The sequence below is a fragment of the Chlorocebus sabaeus genome, chromosome 17, assembly GCF_047675955.1.
Source record: "Chlorocebus sabaeus isolate Y175 chromosome 17, mChlSab1.0.hap1, whole genome shotgun sequence".
NCBI classification, from domain to species: domain Eukaryota; kingdom Metazoa; phylum Chordata; class Mammalia; order Primates; family Cercopithecidae; genus Chlorocebus; species Chlorocebus sabaeus.
Genome location: NC_132920.1, coordinates 71,944,825 through 71,969,473, shown reverse-complemented (window position 1 = coordinate 71,969,473; position 24,649 = coordinate 71,944,825). Strand labels below are relative to the sequence as shown.

Genomic DNA, 24,649 nt, shown 5'->3' with positions numbered 1-24,649 from the left:
TAAAAGGCCTCTAAAATTATGATCATTAAACAGCAAATTTTGCCAGAAACCAATGCAAAACTGTGTAGTATGATTCCTTTTGGGAAGTTATCAACTCTCAAAGGCCAGGAGTCAGTGTCCAAAGCATTTATACTGTGTCTTTGGTTCACGTGTAGCTAGATGTAAATTCAAGGTATCTTCTTGATAGCTCTTATTCATAGCTAACATAAATTAGAAAACCCAGGACAGTTCTTCTTTTGTAACTTGCTATTCAACAATTCACACAGAAACTAGGCATGTAGCTTACACTCTAATAAAAATCAATGAAAAGCTTTAATTATAATCAAGCACATCTAAAAGGTTACAGCTTTCTACTTTAAACTATAAGCAAAAGAAAGGCAAGAGTATTAGGAATATAATTCGTAAGTGCCATACATTTGAAAATGAAAGTCTATCAAATCCTTGCTATTCTGACTGGAGGATTTGTGTTTATTCACAGATTACTTTCAGAGTTGCAAAGGCAGATGCCTCAATATCACTAATTGGAGTTAAGCACCTCCAGTTGACTCTGACATCATCTCATTTTCTAAAATAGTATACTATTGCCAAAAAACTTGTTCACTGATATATCCTTAATATATAACTACACACAGTAGTCACTCAACTAGCAATTTTTTTTTTTTTTTTTTTTTTTGAGACGGAGTTTTGCTCTTGTTGCCCAGGCTGGAATGCAATGATGCAATCTCAGCTCACCGCAACCTCCGCCTCCCAGGTTCAAGAGATTCTCCTGCCTCAGCCTCCTGAGTAGCTGGGATTACAGGCATGCACCACGATGTCCAGCTACTTTTGTATTTTTAGTAGAGATGGGTTTCTCCAGGTTGGTCTCAAACTCCCAACCTCAGGTGATTTGTCTGCCTTGGCCTCCCAAAGTGCTGGGATTACAGGTGTGAGCTACCACGCCCAGCTTCAACTAGCATTTTAAAAAAATGAATGAAAGAATACTGAATAGAATTAAAAGAACACAACTTCAAGGAAAAGGTTTAGTCATATCAAAATAATTGAAATTCTGTAGAGGGGGCTGAAAATGATGGTTGAAGACTGAAAATTTATCTAAGAAATCAGAGTTATTTACAATGATGGTAAAGAAATTGCAGTTAATTGAGCTGGGATTAAAGAATGTGAAAATACAAACATTGTTTCATCAAAGGCTATCTATCTGTCTATCAATCAATCAATTTCCTTCCTCAAAGTCCAACTCCTTTTACTACTCAACACTTTTTGTGAGTCCCCTGTATCCTTACTCCATTGTGAATCAAGTTCCCTAAATAGTCATATCTCCACGGACCACTGTCCAGAAGTAAATTTCATCTCCCTTTTACCTACCATATCCGTTGATATGTCTCACACCTACTCATTCTTCAGATCTCAACTCAGTGTTAATATCCTCTGGAAAGCTTTTCTTTTTTGCTACTTGTTATTTTATTACTTGAACTTAGCACATAGTTGGTACATATCTGTTAAATGAATGAATCACTGAATTGTACAAATTCTATCTCTACTAGGCCCATTGGGATAGCCTGGCTGATGCCTTGCATCTACCCTTAGGTACTTTGGTCCACCTTCCAAAAATCAAAGTGATTTATAATTCTGGAACTCAAAACAGATCCTCTGCCTCCCATGTTTAAAGTGCATCTGTGGCTCACAGATCAATAAAGAAGTTGAAATTCTTTAGCATGGTATTAACATGGCATAGTGATGTCACTCATTTAACCTCTCAGAATTTCTCTGATTTTATTTTCAGGCCTCTTTTCTATCCACTGAATCCTGTTCTCCATCCCAAAACTGGTACCATTTCCCCAAGCTCAAGAAAATATTTCCAATCTCAGTGTTTTCTCACGTTGTCCCCTCTTAGAATACTCCACTTTTGACACACACTTTTATGTATCTGGATTTAGCTCAAGGGACATCTGTTTATGAAGCATTTCCTAATTACATCCTTACCCCACACCTTTCCTTATGTTCATACTGTACCTGTGCATACCTCTATAATGAAAGCTGTGATCCTTGAATACACTCATTTATTTACATCTGTGTCCCTTCACATGCCCTCAATCATTGTTGGATAAATGAATGGGTGAATGAATATATGTCAGTTGCAATTCTTAGATCTTTTTATACTATGTTAACAACAAAAAGTGTCAATATGTTGTACCTAAAAATACTTAAAACCTTTGTGGAATTGGGCAAATTGCAAACAAAAGGTTAGCAATCCCTAATAATTTTTACACTAACTCAATGTATATCCTTGGTTATAATATACCAGTAGAATATTAGAATATACATTTGTAGAAAAGTGATTTTTTTAAAAGATGGCATTATTTAGATAAATAAGACAGTCAATAATTTGCATATTCCAGGCACTACATTCATTGGTAACATTTAAAATGATATCAGAAACAAAATATTAATGTTCTAATATGTATATAGGAATGAGTATGGATTTAATCCTTATTAGTAATCAGAATGATCACTAAGAGAAATACATAATTATTTTTTGAACCCTAAGATTTAAGAAATGCCTTAAATTATCCTTCTCTTCTTCAATGAGATCATTTCCATTTAGGGGTAGGTTTAGTTACACGAATGCCTTTAAACATCACAATTTGTGTTTAAGAACTGATCATGTAAAATGAGAGTGACAGCACCCCTAAATATACTCATAAAATGGAAGATGTCAGCACACCACAACACCAAGCCTACCTTTCTGCATCAGAGGCAGTGCCTTTCCTAGTCTGTTTTTGGATGCTAGATCTTTCAGACTTTCTGGAGTGCCTGTGGAATGAAATGTTAAACACAAAATATATGATGAATAAAGCTACATTAACATCATACAATGATAAACGCAATAGACATGAAAAATGGCAACTATATTACCTAAATGATTTTGTCAGTCAGTACTTTTCAAAAATAAACGAATGAATGATGAATGAATAAATAAAATGAAAACCAGAATTGGTGCCAAGTGGAAGACACAAGTTGCCCAACAGAAGATATGAGAAGCTGACATTTCATTAGTCTAGACAAGTATGTCTACAATATGAACCCCTACTGAGCAACTCAGCCTCTGCCGATGACCAAACAAATACAATGGTGAAACGTAATAATGATAAATGTGATGATGGTAATAGTTTAGGTGCTGAAAGGCTTCAAAGGGGTGAAATGCCCTCCACTTTCACAAGTTGAAACTTGGTGCTACAAAGATTTTTTCGTCCTGTTCCCCACAAATTGTGAAGAAAAGAGAAGAAAAATGCTATAGTTAAAGACGTTTTACATAAATGAAAGTATTTATATAAACTATTAAAATCATTAAAAAATTTTTCATAAAGATGCTTGTATAAATTATATAGTATTTTAAAAAGCACATAGCATTTTAATCACATTACAAACCACAGTCCCCAGTTTATTCTACTGTTTAAAAGTACATATGTGTAGTGAACATTTGAAATGCATTTTTCCCACAGAAATAATTTTTCTATAAAAAGTTTGCTTCTCCACGGCAGCTTACGTATGTCTAATTAGCCTAAAATGTCTGAAGTACCATATATTTGAAATAAGCAATGTAAAATATTGTGGTCAAGAAGCTCACACTTATTACAAAAAAAGAGTGAAACCCTAAGAATGTGTATTTAATGTTATTATCTACAAATTAAGCTTATTTTTCTTTACTGATAATCCCTTTCCCCCAACAATGTTGAGACAAGTATCTGTCTTTACTTATTAACGTGTGACATCCTAATTAAGTATCTAGTCTATACCAAGTTCTGCTAGGCACTAGGAACACATATCAAGGTACAAGCCTTCACAGGCTGTTACAGAGTTCTGAGACTGCTCATCTCTCCCAATCTCTTCCACTTTCGCCAGAAATTGTGTTCACACTGTCTTGCCCCTTCAATTCAGCGTTTCCGCTGTGTGTTTTCAGACTCGTGTTAATCTGACATCCCACTTCTAAGATAAAAAAGGAAGAAATAGAGGAAGGAGACATCATATTCCCTTACCAGTTGGAAAAGAGGGTACTCAATATATTGAGGGATAACTATGGCAGGCACTGAGGGGGGGTATGAATGTATTAAACTCCATGACAATCCTTTAAGAATTGTCATTTCCATTTTGTAGATGAAGAAACAGGCTTAGGGAAAGGCTACTCAGTCAGAAAGTGGCAAAGCTAGGATTAAAATCTAAGTCTATCTGGCTCCTAAGCTGTTTCTGTTATATTCTATACAGCAAAGAGCGGAAGAGATAGATTCTGACACATACCTTATGGGTGTATCTTTGTTCTGGAATGAAGAAACGAAACCATGAAATCAGGTGCCGGGAAATCACTAACAGATGACTCTCTCTCTCTGACATTAAGGTTCTTATTTACCTGATTGCTTCTATGGTCAGGAGAGGGGATCATGGGTGGTAGGCGGGCAGAGACTTCATGAGTGATTTCATGGCTGAAATCAATGGGAGATGTTGTTGGGAATGGAATCTTGTTCCTGAAGCACAGGGAAGAAGGCATAAGCATAGTGGGAGGATGAGAAGTAAGGGGAGAAGAGAGGATTGGTAATTAGATCTGCAGGCTCAGGAGGTATTGGAGCTTGAAATAAAAGTATAGTTATGGGAAATTTATGCTTGGTCCCCACAGTGCTTGGGCAACTGACTGGAAGATCAAATACTCCTTTTCTCATCTTCAACACAAGTAGAGCAGATGAGAGGGGACAGATTCAGGAAGACCCACAAAACTCACTGTCGTTAAGATTTCCAATCATTCATTCATTCATCCAACAAATACTTGTGCATGTATATGTACTAGGCACTGTTCTAGGTGGTTGGAATATGTCTGTGGAAAAAAACCACAATTATCTCTACCTTCAAGAAATGTACATTTTGTTGATACAAGACAAAAAATAAACAACAAAAAGTAGCTCAAAAAAGTACATTATATGGTATGGGAAAAGGTGATACATGCCAACAACAAAAGTAAACCAGGGTAAGAAGGTGGGAGTTTAGGGGCAGGGGCAGATTGCAATTTTAAGTAGGGTGGTTGGAAAGGACTTATTGAAATGGTGACATTTTGGCAAAGACGTAAAGTGAAGGAGATAGCCATGTATATTGTTAGAGAAAAAGTATCTTAGGAAAAGGGAAGAAATATAATAAGGAGGCAGGGGTCAAGAGAGGTGATTCAGATGAAAAATTTTATAGGAGAAGACAGAGAAATCGTGTAGAATCTGGTGGGCCCTTGAATAAGACTTCTGCACAATCAAAGGGTTATAGGCAGCTTTTTGAAATAGCCTGCTTTTCTTCTGATCCCTGGCAACTTCTATTAATTTCTGGACCCAATTGATATTTCATTTCCTCTGTGAAACTTTCAAACTCCTCCTCCTCTTTTCATCTCCTAAAATGTAATGGATTCATATATTAGATTATCACAGTAATCAATGATTGTTAAAACAGTGATGATGATATTACTAATATATAACATTTACTGAGAGCTTTCTCTGTGCTAGCATGTCCACTTTATCTGCATTATCTTATACCTTCTTTCCAATTCAGAAGTAGGTACTACTCTTTTATTCTTTTTAGGAATAAGAAAATTGAGAGTTAGAGATTACTTTGTTCTAGCTTACAAGGTCATTCAACATCTAGCCAGGAGGTGAACTGAGAGTTCATAATCTGAACAGCAGTAATCATGTTGTTTCTCTGGCATAAGTGGCTAAAATAATTAAATCTAGAGTCAGACTGGGTGTAATCTCAGCTCTGTTTCTGGCTAGTCAGGCGATTTTGGTGAAGTTACTTAATGTCTCCACGCTTTAGTTTTCTTTTACCTAAAGAGTGACCATAATACCACTACCACTGCACAGATTTTGCTAATTTTAAATATTTCAGTAGTACTTAGTATTGTAGTGTTTGTAGTTTTTGTAGTACTACATAGAATTGACTGTTTTTTGCATTACTTGGAATTAGCAAGTGGTGCTATTAAAATATTGCTTTAAATATTTGTTTCTTGAAGGCAAAGACTTTTCTTACTCATCTATAAAAATATAAAACTCAGAGCCAGTGCTCTATAACTGGATAACAAATATTCATGCAAAGGCTCATAATCTAACTTTTTAATTTTTGTTTCCATTTTTAACCCTCTTATTGAGGATGCCCCTTTTTTCTCTTCAAATATCAATGAAATTTACTTTCATTAAAGATTCTCCTAAAGATAACTACAAAGGATATGTCTTTACAATCCTTCTAACCCCTTAAAAGAATATGCAAATTGAGTTAAAATGATATGCACTTAATTGCAATAATTTCCTGTAAAGGAGAAGAGAATAAAATAGAAAATTCTAATGTTATTTTCTATTTTCAATCCTAAATTATAGCCAAAATACTGTATATTTTAACACAGCCATTTCTTAGAATAAATTGGATTGAGATATGTAAAATAGGAAAAGTTAGAACAATCCATAGGAATTTTAATTGTCCTATACACATTAAAATTCCACTATCCCATGTATAACCAGTTAAGTTTAGAGACGAGGAACGTTAGTCCACAAAAGTTTACGTGTCTTATCCAAGCTATGACAGACCTTAATAAGTTGATGAGGATAACACCATCACACCCCTAAGTGCTTAAGTTATCTGCTGACTCTGCCAGATGTCCACTTTGAATGATTAGATGTTTATCTGAGAGATCCCTGGGCACGAGTGAACAAGACAAGACTGTTTCAGTGTTTTCATTATGTTTATAGTCATTAGACGTTTTTTTAAGTCTGAACATGCTTTTTTGTTCTGGTATAAGTTTTTTATCTTTACAGCATTATTCATAAAGAATATTTACTTGGTTTACACATGCAAGAATCAGAAATCTTGAGTTTTTCTCCCTTTATTCACAACTGAATTGTTACATAATTTTTGGCCTTATGTTTTCTAGTTCACAGTGTACTAAAGAAATTCTTTTAAAGCTATAAAGGTACATTCAAATGTGAGGTATAGAGCAATTATTTTATTATTAAATCAAAGCAAGAGTAAAAATCAGAAAATGGGATATTTCTACTTAAACCTCAATTCTTTTGAAGTTCCATTTTCAGTGATTATTTCCTATTAATTTAGTGTGAAGATTTATAAAATGAACTGATGAAAAACAGAGATAATTGTTAAAAATTTATGTGTTTTCTTTTCCTTTTCAATATCTAATTTCAGTTAGGGTAACTCCCTAAAGACATTGGTAAATAAAGCTTTTCTGAAGGCATTAAAATTTTATTAAATGACAAAATTAATACTAAAATGTTATTAAAGGACAAAATTAACATTACGTAGTAGACTTTTCTTTTGCTTTGGAAATACTGTAGCAAAAGTCTACTACATAATGTTTTCATTTAATTAGAGCTAACATTTGTATCATAAGAATATATCTGTCTATATTTTGGCTACTTAGATGGCTTATACTGTCTTAATGTGCAATGCAAATTTCTATCACGCTATTTACTCATTAAGTTTGGGAAGGAAAAATTAAATTGGAATAGAATCAACCTAAATAAGAGATGTTCCTATGCAGTGAAGATGGATGCATGCAATTAAGATACATTTACCTTCCTGTATATTATTGATATTTATGTATATGACTGTAGCTATTAAATAGACTCGCCATATTTTAGTTCATGGATACACTTTGTTCATTCATTCAAAGAGTATTTTTGAAAAGCACAGATAATAAAGGATGTTATAGATCAAAAAGAAATAAGGTAACGTACTGAATTTATTTATAAGTGGTTCTACACTAACTCTGAAAATATGTGGCAACTGCCATGAATCCTGGAAGTGAAAAAGTTTGTGATTTGTTTGTCCCAGAATATTTTCAAAGGAGGAATAAGATTAATCCATTTTAAATCAAAAGAAACCACTTGACACTTTTGGTTGAGGATTCTTATAGACAAGTAGCTGCTACCAACTGATAGGCATAGGAAACCACACAAATTTGGTTATCTGCAAAAGAAATTAGAGCCACTTTAGCAGAACAACTCAGAAATTAAATATAGTGGGATGCTTTACTTAACTGAAAAATTTAAAGTTCTGGAAATAAGATTATTTTACCAAATATTTTTGGTATTTGAGTTAAGCACTACTAAATTGTACCCTTAAAAATCATATATACATATATATGTGTGTATATACATATATGGGTGTATATATACAGTTGACTACTTAGATGGCTTATACTGTCTTAATGTGCTATACACACACACACACATATATATATACATACACACACATATATATACCATTCTCAATCAAAATGTTGAAGATAGTAACTCCAGTAATTTGTTAAAGCCAGTGACATGTTAAAATATACCTCAAAATGGACCCAATGAAAACATTGCATTTTCTTGAATAAAACATTTACCAAAATAGTTTAAAGTTTTATTCAATAATAACTTACACTGGCCTTTCATTCTTAAAGATGATTGATTAAACTGTAAGCACTAAACTCAGAACTCTGATGCTTCAGGGCCATATTAAAATATACTTTTTCTAAATGGCTACTGACAAATTTTGGTTAATTTCAAGCGACAACTCAATCTAAGTTTAATTAAAACTCATACAATTACATATATACAGATTCATTAGTATTTTCATGTATTAAAATAATGTTATTTATAAGGAGATACTTTGTTATTAGAATGATTTTTTTTAAGGGTCAAGTTTTAGAAATAAAACTACAAGAAAATTTTCACAATAATTTTAAAATCAGAAATATGCCCGGGGATTCCAAATTTATGTACTTTTTCTTCATCAATGTTTTAAATTTCCTCAATTTCTAGAAAATATTCTTAGATAAACCTATCTTCACGTTAATTCCAAATAAATCTATGGTATCACTTGAGATAAAACTGAGAATGCTTACTACTAAAATTAAATTATGGAGAAATAGTTCACTAAACATTATGTGTTTGTGTACACGTATATGTTGTGGGAAACAAGAGGGCAACTAAATACTTTTCAGTTCATTTGAATGTACTGGAGAACTCTCTTAAGGAATAATTTACGTTCTGCATTACAATGTTATTTTCAAAATAATCAACTACGGCCCTGATAGAAGATATCCAAAACTGAATTGTATAAATTATTATTAACTTTAGAATATTTTCCTGGCTACCAGTGTCCAATGATAAAAGTCACCTAATGCCTAAATTCTTACGAACATTCACTATATCCAAATCTCATGCCATATTTACTTCATTTAGAAACTGGCAGAAACTTCTGAATGAGTAAAATCAGAGCTGATGAGAAATGAAATGCCAGTGTTCATTATGATTTGTCAAGTGGTTGACCTGGTAACCTATGAATGTAACAATAGTTGACATAATTTATCTCTCATTTTATAAGTACATATTCATCTTATATTTTAATACAATTGTAATAATTTTCTATTCTCTACAGAAATAAATAATAGTATCAAGAGATATAAAATGTATTTATTTTGGTTGAACATAGAACTTATCTATAAATATGTCATCATAAAAAAGCAAAATATGTACTCAAAATTATGTATTTAGTAAGAATTTATTTTAATAATCTTATCTAAAAGGATCATTTCTGTTCCCAAAATCTATTCTTACAGTTATATATACAATCTAGACAATCAAATGGAATAATTCATATACCAGTAAATTCAGCTAATAACATCTTATGTATGTAAGAACTGAAAGTATTATTTGAATTTCCATTTTGCTTAATCAATGCCCAGATAAACTTACATTTATATTCATTACAAAGATCATCATGTTTAATTTTCCTATACTCAGTCAATACAGAAGATGAAATCTACTATTTTATTTGTTTTGGAATACACACAAAGGTTTTCTAGAATTATCTTTTCTTTTATTATTTTCTTGGGGATGGTAGGCAGACAGGGTCTCACTCTGTTGCCCAGGCTGGAATGCAGTGGTATGATCATGGCTCACTACAACCTTGACCTCCTGGGCTCACAGATTGTGTGCCCACCTCACCCTCCTGAGTAGCTGGGACTACAGGCATGTGCCACCACACCCAGCTAATTCTGAAACTGTTTGCAGAGGTGCTGTCTTACTATGGTGACCAGGCTGGTCTCAAACTCCTGGGCTCAAGTAATCCTCCTCACTTAGCCTTGGCATCTCAAAGTGCTGAGATTACAGGTGTGAGCTACCATGCCTGGCACAGAATTATCTTTTCTAAAAGAAAATTCTAAGTTCCATGATGGCCAGGACTTTGTCTGTCCTAATCACTGTTGTGACCTAGTCATTTGAATAGGGTGCATAGTAGGGGTACAGTAAGTATTTATTGAATAAATGAGTAGCAATATAGATATAAATTTTTATTTAATTTACACAATTATTTTATATTCTTTTTTGAGAAGACTCTACATTTGTAACACTTTTTAGATTGGTTACTAGTTTTTCTAGTCCCAGAATTTCTATCCTAGAAATCAGACAGTAGCAGAAAGAATTACATTTAATTTCCAAATATGTAAGTATAAATCACATTGAGGCAAGTATCTTAGAGATTAAAAGATGCTAAAACGTTCCTGAAACCTTCATAAAATATCAGTTTGTAGTATTTTCCAATATCTGTAAAACAACCTTAATTTTTTTCTTGGTGACAATGTTTCCTTTTTCTTTCAAGCTAAAATCCTGAGGATATCTTGATTGTTTACAAACACAGAAAATAAATTGTATCACGCTTAACTAGGGCTTAAATTACTCTGCCATACATACAGATACTAAAAAAATTCTGTATGTTTACATGACTAGTTGTGCTGCTTCTGAGATACCACATCTACTTATCTGCTGAATAAACATTACCAATGTGTTGGCTGAATTTCTGCTTGAACCAGAAGAGAAGCATCTCAAACACCCAAAAACCTTTGTGACCAGTCAGGAAAACACATTTAAAGATAAAGCCTATAAACACCATAAAATAGGAAAACTGGCTCAACTTCAAACTGAGAAGAACAAAGTAATAGAAAATATATGCTGTGGCACTTCTGACGTATCAGCATAAAGTGGATTCAAAGCACTGATGCTATTTTTAAAAACCTACCTTGTGTACTGACGCCTTAGCCCTGGACAATATTGTGTTTAACAATACAATATTTATAAAGTATATAAAAACCAGGTATTTTACTTTATAAAACAGACATTTCTAAATATAATCAAAGCCTAAACCTCATTGTTAATGAGTGTACACAGCAGCAAAACAAGACAACTGAGATAAAACCATCAACCAATATAACAAACAATAGGCTCTGTGACAGATTTTAGTATAATCTAAAGCACCTGAGAATTTTTATTTATTTACTTGTCAACAAAAACAGTATTTAAATTTGTTTCCAGAAATTCAAAACACAATCAAATGCTCTTCAAAACAGAACATTCTTTCAATGGATCCTGACTTCACTGTGTTTAAACTCTGCCATTTGTATGCTATCCTCATTTCAGTAAATATTCTGAGGTGCTTTACTAGAGTTGGCTACATCCAACATATCTGGCTCTGGCTTCTGGAATAAAGCACATCACATTCAACATTTCTCTTGGTTATCCTTCAGTTGGTGGCCTATAAGCTTCTAGAAGCCACTTGTCTGTGAGGAGGAGTTGACTAGTACCTGTCATTCTCCGGAGACGCATGCTGGATTTGAATCCTGGGACTAGGAGGTCGTCTCCTATCTAGGGAGGGGGACCATCTACCCCTGTTTGCCCAGTGAACAAGACAGGAAAAAACAGGACATTTAGTAACTCCTAAAATAAAAGAATACATGGAACAACAGGACTGGAAAAGCACCCCATAAAGGCAAAGTGTATATTCTTTGCTCCATAATTTAATTTTCACTTTTATAAGCCTTGGAAAGATAAGTTACAATACTTTAAGAACATTAAAACCTATAATCTTACAAGTGAATAAAGAAACAATTTATTTAGGAGATGTTTGGAATCCGCCTAGTAAGTGTAGTTTTGTTCTTCCAAAATGTGCTTCTATGTGCATATTCAATCTATAAATATATATATATATATATATATATATATATATATATATATATATATATATATATATAAATGTAACTTTAAGTTCTTAAAGATGCATCTTCAGGAATCTGGCTTATGTTTGAATAAATAGGTTTAATAAGGTACCAATGATTTTGTGATACCAGGCCTTGAAATTACTGGGTAGAGTTGCAAAGGTGGGGATGTGTGAATTTAATACAAAGTAGGAACACAGTTAGGTAGAAGAAATAAAAATGTTATTTAGTGTTGAAACAGTGACATGAAGAAATAATTCATGGGAAAGCTACAAGTGAATTCTTAAATTTTCTTGTCAAAAACCACAGGGCTAATTACTGAACTTTAAAAGCTGTAAGTAAACGATACTGATAAACAAAAGCAAAGAACATAGATATATGAAATGATAAATTAGCATTAATTTTTTTTAGTTTCACTGGTTTTTATTTGCAAAAGTATGTCAATTAAATGGATGCTTTTTAGCTCAGCATTTACAATAATACTTTTCTTGTGATTAACAGTAAACCCAAGTTAGAAAACTGGTTCATTCCTTTGTTAAGCTACCTTTAGATTCTGTCTGTGTACAGCCACAGATTACAAACATCTAGTTAAAACTGAGGAAATAAGACACTGAATGGGTCAGAATTAAATTTTTTTATTTATTATATATGAAAATTCTTACAGGATATTTTTCTATAGATATTGGCTTTCTTGTATGAAAGAAGGAATAAGTGGATAGTCTTAAAAGACTCATTTAGGTATAAGACTTTATAACTCTCCAAAGGAGTTTAGTCCTAACATTTCAAAAAGAAAGTTTTCTTTTTGAAAACTTACCAGATACAACTTGGATATTTTAGACCATCCGGCCAAACATAGCAAAGGGTTTTTGTCACTCAGGATATGCGAGGTCATCAGATACTGATTCTGAAATCCTCTGGAAGCCTTTGTTTAATCAATCTTAAATAGACAAACTTGGCATGATTCAAGTCAGGCTTTGAAGAAGCCATGAAGCAAGTGAAGATACTGAATAGCAAATTTTGAGCAGAAGATAAAAATGTGTGGAACATACTCTTAAAGGTGGTAAATGTTTATAAAATAACATTTTGCATTAATTTTAAATTATTTAATTTTTAAAAATTATTTCAAGGATTGGTCAATCCAATCTGAATGTTTTAAAAAGTTTCTTTTCACTGTACTGGCTTTTGTTCTATAGATAAAATAAAGAAATATTTGTAAAATAATTGGAAAACAATTACAATGACAGCATTTTCTACATTAAAGTATATACTCCGTTGTGTTAAAACTTTTGGTGTTATTTGAAAACACAAATATAGACTTAGTATTTTTCCGTGAAGCAATAATATTAACTTGACAGAATTATGAATAACCTTGCTTCCTAGGGTAAAATTCCAGTCCTTGTGCTTATTTAAACATAAAAGTAAAGAAAAAGCGAGTAAAAATGGCTTAATTATGAAACATGCAGTGAAAGCTGTGAGGGAGAAAGATGTACATTTAGAAACAGGCAATTGTGAATGCAAGCGATTAAAAGGTAATTTTAAACCAATATTTGGCTTAATACATGTATATTTGTAACTTAAAGTCCTTCTGAATATGCTGATATGTAGTACCAACAGAATACATCTGTTTGCTTTTTCCCACATACAGTGGATACAACAAGAGCAGGATCAATTTACATCCAAGTTTTCGTCCTAAGAACAGATGTCACTTGAGTTTTAATAACACATCTTTCCAAGTTTTAAATATACTAGTATATTTTATATGCTTTCTATAATAGGTGCTGTTTCTATTTTTTTCCTATTACAAGGAATGACCAAGCTTAGAATCTTTATCTCTCTTCCCAACTCTGGTTAATGAGAAATATACATAGCTTCTACTTTCATTTCTATTTTCATTTTACAAGCTAATATGGCAGGCTATGTTGGAGATTTTAATCATAAAGTTGAACTAAACCAGTCCTTTCTTGATTTGTATTTCCAAACCAGCCTACCTAAAAGTTCACTGCTTAGTTACTTTAGGAAATTATTAGTACTTTAGTATCAGGTATTCTAAATTCATTAACTGAGGAACATCTATTTCTTGGGAGCCCACTCCTTTCACTGTGATCAGAAGAAAAGAAGAAAGATCACTCTGAAGGCTATAGGACGGAATAAACAGGCTGTGAACTCCCTGCAGAAGGAAATAGTGAGGCTTTCTTTTTTTTTTTTGACAATTGCATCCATTATGCATAGCACAGAATAAATATTTGTGAATACTTAAGTAAATAATGATATAAGGCTATTGGCTTGGGGGATAAGGAATAATGAGAACCTTAACCAAGAAATAAAGAGTGCTATTGATATAAAGGGATTGAGAATTGATAGGCCTCAGAAAGCAATTAAATGATACTTATGTTGGAGCTCTTCCCTCTCCCCCAGGCATTGATAAACTTTAAAACAAATGTAATGTGTGTTTAAATGTGCTATTAATACCTACACTTGCATACAGACACATCTTTTAATGGTGCATATGTCTTGGCAGAACATGGCTAAGAAGCTTAATTATCTAAAAAAGGCATTATATAAAAACGTAAATCATTAATTCCATAAATAGCACAAATTAAAAATGAGGTATTTTAACATTAGAAACCAAATGAGATAACTGATTATACACATATATTTTTATTGTGTTTTCATTAATCGTTTTAGTCCTTAAAATTTTCTATTTTAAACTAAATTTCACTTATAAATATGTACATACACACACACACACACACACACACACACACACGCATATTTTTTTTCCTTGAGATGGAATCTTGCTCTGTCACCTAGGCTGGAGTGCAGTGGCATGATCTCGGCTCACTTCAACCTCCCTCTGCTCCCTAGGTTCAAGCGATTCTCCTGCTTCACCCTTCCTAGTAGCTGGGATTACAGGCACATATTGCCATGCCCGGCTCCTTTCTGTATTTTTAGTAGAGAGGGGGTTTCACCATGTTGGTCAGGCTGGTCTCAAACTCCTGACCTAGTGATTCGCCCGCCTTAGCCTCCCAAAATGCTGGGATTACAGGAGTGAGCCACCGCGCCCATCCAATACTTACACTTTGAAACAAGATCTATGAAATATATTTCAATTCAATATATAACTATTGATTTTTAGGTAGGAACCTCCTTTCCCTTAAGTCTCATGTTTCCATTACGAGGGAAATTCATTCAAGTAAGCCTTTCCTCATTGCACCCCAAGGAGGAAAGAGCGGCTTATATGATGGGTGACCATGGTAAAGAATCGGGCACAGGAAACTTAGCCCTTTCTGGATTCCTTTTTCCAAATTATGATGCCTGCAAACAGCACAACAGACAGACTTGTAAAGCAGTGATGAGATCTGAGGCCTGACCCTGTAGCAGAAGTTTGTGTGGCTCAGTGAATCTGGCTGATTCTAGGATTAGTTATTAGCCATCTTGCAGACTCAAAGCCACAGCTTTCAATTCTGTTCAAAGTACTTATAGTGAAAATTAAATCTCCTATCTTTCTAGTACCTGGGTCTAACTCACAGCTCAATCCAAATAGAAAAGTAGAAGGTGTTTTTTAAGCCCCTAAACTCCCCAAATGAAACATTTACCAAGTAAGAAATATATCATGTTGTCACTAAAGATGGAAAAGAGAAATAGGATATTATCCCTGCCCTCAATTAGAAAATATTAAAAACCAAACCAAATGAGGTAACTGATTATACACATATGTATTTTTATTGTCTGTTCTCATTATTCACTTCAGTCCTCGATTTTTTCCCCAATATTGTTTTCAACTAAATTTAACTTATTTTAATTAATAGATAGTTATACTCTGAAGACCTATGATATCTATTTCAATTCAATGCAGAGCTGTTGATTTTTAGCTAAGAATTTCCTTTTCCTTAAGCCTAGTGTGTGTGTTTCTTCCACTATATGGTGATATCGTGGAAGAACAGCACAATATAGTGGAAGACACAAACATACCACAGTACTAAGTAAAATACAATGTATTTTAATAGAAGTATATAAAATTAGGTGGGCCCAGAAAAGGTAGTAAATAATTCCGACTGGCAAAAGAAAGGGAAGTATGCATGCATGTTGATGGGGGGACAGAGAACAGGGAAGGAGGTTAAGAGGGGTTTTACAAAGATATGGTATTTAACCTATATTTTTGAACAATGAGCAGAATATTTAGGCAGACAACGAAGAAGAATATTTTAATTTTAATAGAAAGAAAATGAGATATAAGTTAACAAAGACTATTAGAACTTAAGAAAATTAATGGGAGCAGGAGTGTCACTGGAATTGGAGAAGGGCTATCTATCAATATATTCAAGGTGAGGGACCTGTTCCAAACGAAGTGAATGAATTTATTGTGACTGAATTTGTGACGGAGCAGGAAGAGAAGTAGTTCCAGATTATGTGGCTGGTTATATGTCAAAACCATAAAATGAGAGGAATATTTAGAAAGAGGAAGCATTTTGCTGTAAAGGGACTGAAGCGGGGATAACGAAGTTGATTTAGACATCACCATTTAGAAATTTAGGCCTGGTCAATCACAGTGGAGGGTTGTCTTCATATGTATTGGAGTGGGAACCTTTTATAGAAATAAAATTTAAGGAACAGGACAGTATGGGTAGGGCAAAAGAGGAAAACTGGAGGTGGAGCTAGGGAAATACCTATCTTTATGGGACAGGGGAGTAATACAAGCCTTCAAAGGAGACATCATAACAGAGGTTTTAAGAAAATCTGTAGAGGTACTTAATGGAGGAGAGATTCAAGTGACAGCGTGGGCAATGTAAAATGTTGCAAGATGCTGCTGAACAACTAGGGAGCCAATGTAAACCACAGAAGAATTTCAGCACAGCTACAGAGCACTAGGAATGAGCAGACGTCAGATTGCAGGAATTACTGGAAGGTAAAAAATGCAGGCAGTAAGTATAAACTACCTTTTCATAAGCCTTCATCAAGGATATGATTGCCCTCAAAGGTCAAGGAAGAAGATAAACCATCCAAGAAAAGTAAGTTTTCTCTAGTGGCTCTAAAAATCATTGCTTCTGAACATGTAAGTAACAATTTGTTTGAAAACCTAGAAAAACAAAGGTTAATAGCAGGCCTGTAACTCACTCCTTGCCAATCCAGGGAAGCAAGGGAAATGGGAAGATATAAATGATAAATTATTTCTTATCACAAATAAACCTCAAATATATTGATTTAAGAAGCAAAACTGAATTGGAATAATTCACTGAATTATGGTAACCCATAAGTATGTTTTCCATTTGTGTAATCAACAGAACATGAAATGGAGGTGCTCCTAAACTAAAACGGTTTCCTTTCCAAACTGCTTTTTACATGCATTATTCAAAAGTCATCTGTTAAAATAGGCCAAACCATGTAACAAGGGAGAAAAGACAGGTGTATCTGATGGTTTTCAACTCCTTCAGGAAAAGAATGCTGCTCTTTTATCTTCTGAATCATTAGAAAAGTATTATATTGAGTACTGAGTGTGCTTTGACAATTTCACCCTTTATCTTAACAGAAAACTTGTATTAAAGGTTAGGAGTTAAGTTGATATAAAGGCATGTAAATGTTAATCAAAATGGGTTAGAATAATCAAATTGCTTGACCATCCATAGTTCACAAATTTGTAGAAATAATGTTCATCTCTTAAGAATATAAAATTAAGTTTTTAAAACATTTACTCTAACATTTTGTCTACTATGTATATATTAGGCGTTAATACAATAATCCCTGTGGTAAATTAGAGAAATTAAGTATCCTCAAAACCTCCTAAGACTCCCTTCTCCTACTCTCCGCATACTGTCTGGGGGCTTTAGATGCATTCTCCAAAGATAACAAAGTCACCACTCTTGATATTGTTATCTTCTGCTTCAAAGCTGCTTTATAGGCATGTTCACAAAGGGTACATGTAGTCTCTATCCTCCAAACCAATAAGCATCTACAGCTTCTGTAATTATTTGATGAAACCTTATCTAAGTTTTATTTTACATTACATAAAATAATTGTTGTTTATTTTACATTACATAAAATTGCTGTTCCTCTTGGCAACAAAGTGATCCCAATAAACTTAGGATAATTGATAATACCAAGATTTGTTATCATTGAGTTTTTAAATGAAAAAATCCTTTTTATTCAATATGTAGAGTGAATATATGTTTTCAATGATATTTTTTCTTCTTCTAATCAAGGTAAATACACTCACTTGGACTTTACAACAACCTGTGCAACAACTGACCCTATATTATTTGTCTACTGGTTGAGCTGTTTTAAATTTACCAACACAGAGATTTATAAACTCTGTGGCTTCAGTGTCACAAGGGAACACATGCTAGATAGGTTCACCATAACAACAGATCTGCACTGTCCAGTACACAAGCCACAAGCCACATGAAGCCATTGAGCACAGTAATGTGGTTAGTCCAAAGTGGGATGTGCTGCAAGTACAAACTATCTTTAGTATCTATGACTTATTATGCAGAAAAAAGGGAGTGCAAAATATCTAACAGTCTGTATAATAATGACATGTGAAAATTATTTTTCGAATATGCTGGGTTAAAAAATTACAATTAATTTAATCTTTTTAGTATGGCGACTAGGAAATATTAAAGTATCAGCTTGTGTTATGTTTCTATCAGATGGCACTGATAGGGATAATATTGAAAATGTCAGGCTGCTATGGTCAGAAGATTCTACTGACTTGAGAATTTCTATCCTTGTTTTGCTACTAACCAGAAACATGTAAGAAAATAATAACTCAACATATTTTAAAATTTTCTTGTTACTCTTGAAATTATTTGGGGGAGGGGCTACATCTGACCGAAGAGAATGACAAAACGGTTCCAATTATGATTTTAGAAGACTCTATAGTCATTTCAACTAAAATCTATAATACAAAAGGGATACAAGACAAACTAAATTTCACTTTTTTCTATTACACATTTTACAAATATAAAAGAATACACAATTTAAAAGTAAATTCTTAAGATGCTAAAACAAGGTATATACACACCTGTACCTATTGTTCAATTCCAGAAATAAATATCTTACGAATAAATGAATAGACTCAGATTAGAAAGATACCTAAAGAAAAGCTTTGAGTAGCCTACTAAGAAGGAGAAGTGGGTTACATTAGCACAACTAAATGTTTTTCTTCAGGATTTGTAAAGAGGTAGTATGCAAATGTCTTCTGAATGACCTCTAATTTAAAAGAGATAGCAATTATAAACAAGACTATCAATTATAACTAAGTCTATTAAAATAGTTCCATCACAATGGAAAAATTAGATGCTTACAGCTAAGAGACAGTGTAACACATCATCAATGAATATATTTAAATTGAAATCAGAATTCATTAAAGTTTTAAGCAAAATTGTCTGTGTACGTATATATGTATTTCTTTTTGTTAGGCATCAGGAAATCTATAAATAACATCATTTTTGTTGTCAAAGTATAATTTATCGTAAAACATTATATCGAAGAGTAGATTGGTTAAAAATGAATGTAGATATACAAAGGAAGTATTCTATTTAAAAAGAATTCTTGTTATGAGTTTACAGAAGACTGTTGTTAAACCTATAAATACTATTTATCAGTGGTACTAAGAGGAAAGTGATCCTCCCCTTCGGATAATTCACTGGACCCTATAACATTATCAGCATACTGAAGGCTTCCTGAATAGTCAATAAAACGACTGAATAGCAACAAAAGGGGAAAAGCAGCAGCCAGAAGCAGTTACAAATTACATCACACCATTTGCAACAACATTCATAGAAATATGTGTATGTGTACCCTTGGGTTTATCCACGTACGCATATCTCTACATAGACATGTATAATAAGGGAGGGGGAAATGTAGACAATTAGCAAAGTGAACATGAGTGAATAAACCTGTGAGGCTGTCATGAAACAAAACAAAGTGATTGAAAAAAAATCACTAGTACAAATGATAAGAAATTAAGAAAGTCTTTATTTTATACCTTTCTCGTTCTGGTGAATGCAAACTAGTATCTGGTCTCAAGCAGTTGGTACTAGCACTCCTAGCCCTGTCAAGAAAGGGCTGCAGTTCACTAGTGCCAGTGCATTGCATCCAGTGGTAGAAGAGAAAGACAGAGAAAACAAAGAAAGGAAGACCATGTTAGAGAGTAAAGCATAAAATAATGTCCCCTTTACACAAAATGTAGAATCACTGGGATTCAGTTCATAAGGGTGTGAGAGAGTTGACAGAATGACAGTGTAAAATTTTGTTTAGAAAATGAAGCTAAACAAAGATTATGCTTAAATTGCTTTGCATAATTTTTAGAAGTGTCTCAGACTGAAAAATGAGACTAAATCACACCTACTTATGAAAAAAACTGGATACAGAAAGCAATAAAACAAAATGCCTAGAATTTCATTACCAAGAACAGATGCCACACCAAAACAAAATGAAGGACATCAGAGGAGAAATAACTTTACAACTCAACTTTTTTGGTTCACAACAATAGACAAGGGAAATGGAAGATATCACTTCCATATGTTCTTACCTAACCAGTATTTCATCAGTAAATCTCAATACTCCTGAGTTAAAGCATTCATGATGAAGGGAAATGTCCTGTCTAGTCACTGATTTGGTCTTAGTATGTGCAGGCAGAACTGAGCTTCACAAATTAAAATTACACAAAAATAAAATAAATTATAATTAAAATCAATAAGTACAATATACAAATGACAAAGCAACTAGACTTCTGACATTTGAGTTAGTAGATTTCATTTAGAGAATTATTCTAGTAGTAAGTTTTATAGTTAAAACGATTTTAGATAACATTAATTTAATGTTTCTCACTGTATAATTATTTCAAAAGAATATTTTATTAGAATGTAAATATTTTCTATTTAATGTTTTATTAGAATGTGAATTTTCTATTTTTAGTAGGCAAGGGATCAGGAATTACTTTATAACTGGGTGGGACTCACTGTTGTGGCTCTTACCTGTAAATATTCCAGTGAGAACTGCTCTGTAATAAAGGCATCTTGGGAGGTAATGTTTTATAGTGCCTGCCAAGATGTCTGGAACATAGCAACACAAACACGCAGGAAACAGAAAAATATATATGAAACCAATTTTTTAAAGATATTCAGAAAGTAGGAGGCCTATAAAGCTATATAGATAAATCTTTTGTCACTTTTTTCTCAAAAGAACCACAATAACTATTTGAAGGGAAGACAATTATTAAAATATGAAATCATAGACACTTGACTTCATAAAATACTCATTATTTAATTATCTGAATTAGAAAAATACCTGCTGACCAAACTCTAGGAATTATTGATCAATAGTTAAATGTGCTACTTAATCTCTGATTTAATATTACGCCTACTTCTATGGAAGTAAACAACTCATAGCTAAAAGTAAAAATCAACTAATTTATATAATTTTGGAGTTACAATATGACTAAAAGAGTTAATGTTCTAAAACAGAACAAAGTGTTGACTAGCATTCCAGGGACACAGCTGGTTACAGTACCAGACAGCAGCAAAAAAAGAAAACAGCAAAAAGCCAAGAATTGATTGCAGAGGAGCAAGTTCTTTCTACTTATCAGCTTCTGTCTGGATCCAGACCCAATCACAGGAAATTTACCTTTGGAAGTAGGGTAAGGTAGGCATTAGATGCAAACCAGAATATGGATTTTGAACTGGCAGAAAATTGGCCCAATAGCACCTGATTCCTTTAAAATCTGTGAGGGTTTCTGGACTGTCTATGCCATGAAGGACAAACTAGTTCAAGCCATATATTTTTTGATAATTTAAAAATGTTCTATAAATTTAATTGACTAATTATGAAAATCTATCGTCTACTTCAGCTAGCAGTAAAGCACAACCAAGAGGGAAGGGAATAAACATTTATCAAAGACTTCCTAAACATCAAACACCTCACTGGTTTAATCATGTTTATATTAATGATCAAATCAAAGGAAATCTCATAAAGCTTCAGTTAAAAAATGAACTAAAATGCCATTTTCTTTTCTTTTCTTTTTTGAGAGAGAGTCTCGCTCTTGTTGTCTAGGCTAGAGTGCAATGATGTGATCTTGGCTCACTGCAACCTCTGCCTACTGGGTTCAAGCAAATCTCCTCTCTCAGCCTCCCAAATAGCTGGGATTACAAGCGCCTGCCACCATGCCCACCTAATTTTTGTGTTTTTGGTTTTGTTTTCTTTTTTTTTTTAGTAGAGATGGGGTTTCACCATGTTGGCCAGGCTGGTCTCAAACTCCTGACCTCAAGTGATCTGCCCGCTTCAGCTTCCTCCTTATTAAGTACAAGTTGAGGACAAATTTTACTGAAACTAAGGATTTAGCCTCCTTTCTAGACAGTGGAGTCTTCTTTTCAACTTCTAACCTCAGGCAAATATCTTTAGTAATAGGTTGCTATAAAACTTTTCTAAGCATTGCTTCAAAAGTGATTTTTTTTTTTTTTTCAAGAATGGGACCAACATAAAATGGGAAACAGCTAGAAAATAGCACAAAATTTATAGTCTGAATGTTCAAGTTCCTGTCTTGGCTTTGCCACTTATTGGCTGTGACCTGGATAATTCGATTAAGTCTCCAAGCCTGTTTCTACATCCACAAAATGTGAGAAATAACATCCACTTAACAGGGGTGTATGATAACACGTATACAATATTTAGGACACACTAGGATACAGTAAGGCAACTACAGAATTTTCTCTAAACTACCACTTCCTCGAGACACATTACTAAAAAAAGGTTGGGCAATTAAATAATTTGGGAGAAAAGAAATTAAACATACAGATTTCTTTAGAACATGACTTTAATATGCTGTGTGTATTAAATTTCAAGGTAGACACTTTCATTTGCAAAGTTTCCAAAATGTATTTGACTCACAAAAACTTTTATTGGTGAAACATCTCATAGGACAAGTTTCCATATTTTTGGAAAAACTAGTTAAGCAGACGATATCAAGTAGATCTGATTTTGAATCCTTGCTCTATTAGTCGTCAAATAAACTTTCTTAGCTTTTTTCCTCATCTCTAAAATCAGGATAATAATATTCATAACATATAATTACTGTCAGGAAATTGACATAAAGTACATTAAATATTTAACACTGTGCTTGTTATTAAATAAGTGTTATTTTCCTTATGTTTACTGGAGACTAGTAAATCCTCAGACTTTATTTTTAAAAGTCCTAAGTGAACATGGTATGATGTATTTTGAAAGCTTTAGATTTTAGCCATGGATAGTTACATAAATAATAAATGTCCATAGTTTATATGAAACCAAATTATATTATTGATATATCCATATAAAGCTGTGGTTATTTATATTTACACATTTTGACAATCGCTTTTATTCAGATATAAATTAAACGTTTTTATAAATACATGAATATAAACATAGAAGAGATTATATATACATACACGCACATATTTTTGAACTCATATTGTCTCTATCTCCATACTTTTAGCATTACACATTACAGAATGAAAGACAGGAAGGAGAAAAGCCACTGGTGACATACGTTTGACACATTTGACACATTTGGCTAGCTCAGCTTCCGCTTCCTATCTTGTTGTAGTACCTGTCTACAGAACGTGATCTGCCTCACTGAATACTCATCTATTTTTAAATTGTATATATACAAATATGATTATTTGCTTAAATCAGGAAATGCAAAGTCAACATACAGAGTCTATTAAATAGGACTTGCAGAGCTCAGAATTATTAGCAAAGCACCAATCTTAAGGATAAGACTGTATAAAATGATGCAGCCATTATATAACATTATATAAGTATATAATATTTTACAAGTACAAAATAAGGGAAAGAAAAAATACCTTTAGTTATTATATTTAGACTACTGGTGTGAGTATCCTAGACATATTCACACACTGAGTGCCAGGCACATACTAGGTAGCTTAAAATGTAATGATTTTTTTTGTGTTTGTTTTATGTGCGTGTTTTTTTTTTTCTTTTGCAGCTTTAGTCACATCAACAGGACTGTGAGAAAACTTTCAGAATTAGTAAATAAACCATTCTTATTATGAAATTGTTTGTTAAGAAGAACAAGTCATAATAAACTTGGATAGTTTATGCTTTGACTTTCAGTAGGTTTTTATAATATGCATGATTTTACATTTTTTCTCAGCAAATAGAACTAATAATTTCCTCGATTTTTTCCTGTGGCACTTCAAGCAAACATGGCAGCAGTTATCAGTAGTATAATTTTAGACTGTAAAAAGTTCAAACAAATTTTATTAGTCCAATTTTGTTTGCATTATTGGGCAGAACTACATATTACACACAGACATCATAAATCATGCATTTGTCTTTGCATCGCAAGTACTGCGGTTATACCTCTTTCCTTCTCTTTCCTCTTACTTTTCATTGGCTAAAATATTTGAGTTTGGTTATTATGTGTTAAGTTTGTTTCACTGACTTACTACTTCCTTAACTTCTATATTCATTTCAAATATACATTAAGTATTTATAGAATATGCTTCATGAGTAATCTGTAAGAAGTTTTACTTTGGATATGAAATTAAAGATGTAATGAGATTAACATAAAGCATCAGGCTCTAAGCTCCA

The 24,649-nt window shown here is 33.1% G+C and overlaps 1 protein-coding gene across 50 annotated transcripts in view; it reads right to left on the bottom strand.

The window, feature by feature from the left end:
- The window catches only part of RIMS1 (regulating synaptic membrane exocytosis 1), a 499,940-nt gene that overhangs the window by 126,136 nt on the left and 349,155 nt on the right, over positions 1–24,649 (bottom strand). For 18 of the 50 annotated variants that reach the window (XM_008013531.3, XM_008013512.3, XM_073006134.1 and 15 more), the window contains 3 exons: positions 20,046–20,135; positions 11,651–11,734; positions 2,740–2,811 (listed from right to left, as the gene is read on the bottom strand). The exons of 6 other annotated variants lie outside the window; for them this stretch is intronic. In XM_008013531.3, the coding sequence (XP_008011722.1) occupies positions 2,740–2,811; positions 11,651–11,734; positions 20,046–20,135 (246 nt within the window). Of the gene's footprint in view, positions 1–2,739; positions 2,812–11,650; positions 11,735–20,045; positions 20,136–20,591; positions 20,706–21,036; positions 21,115–24,649 lie in introns of all 50 variants that reach the window. 26 more of the 50 variants (XM_008013518.3, XM_008013520.3, XM_037987114.2 and 23 more) reach the window with 3 other exon arrangements.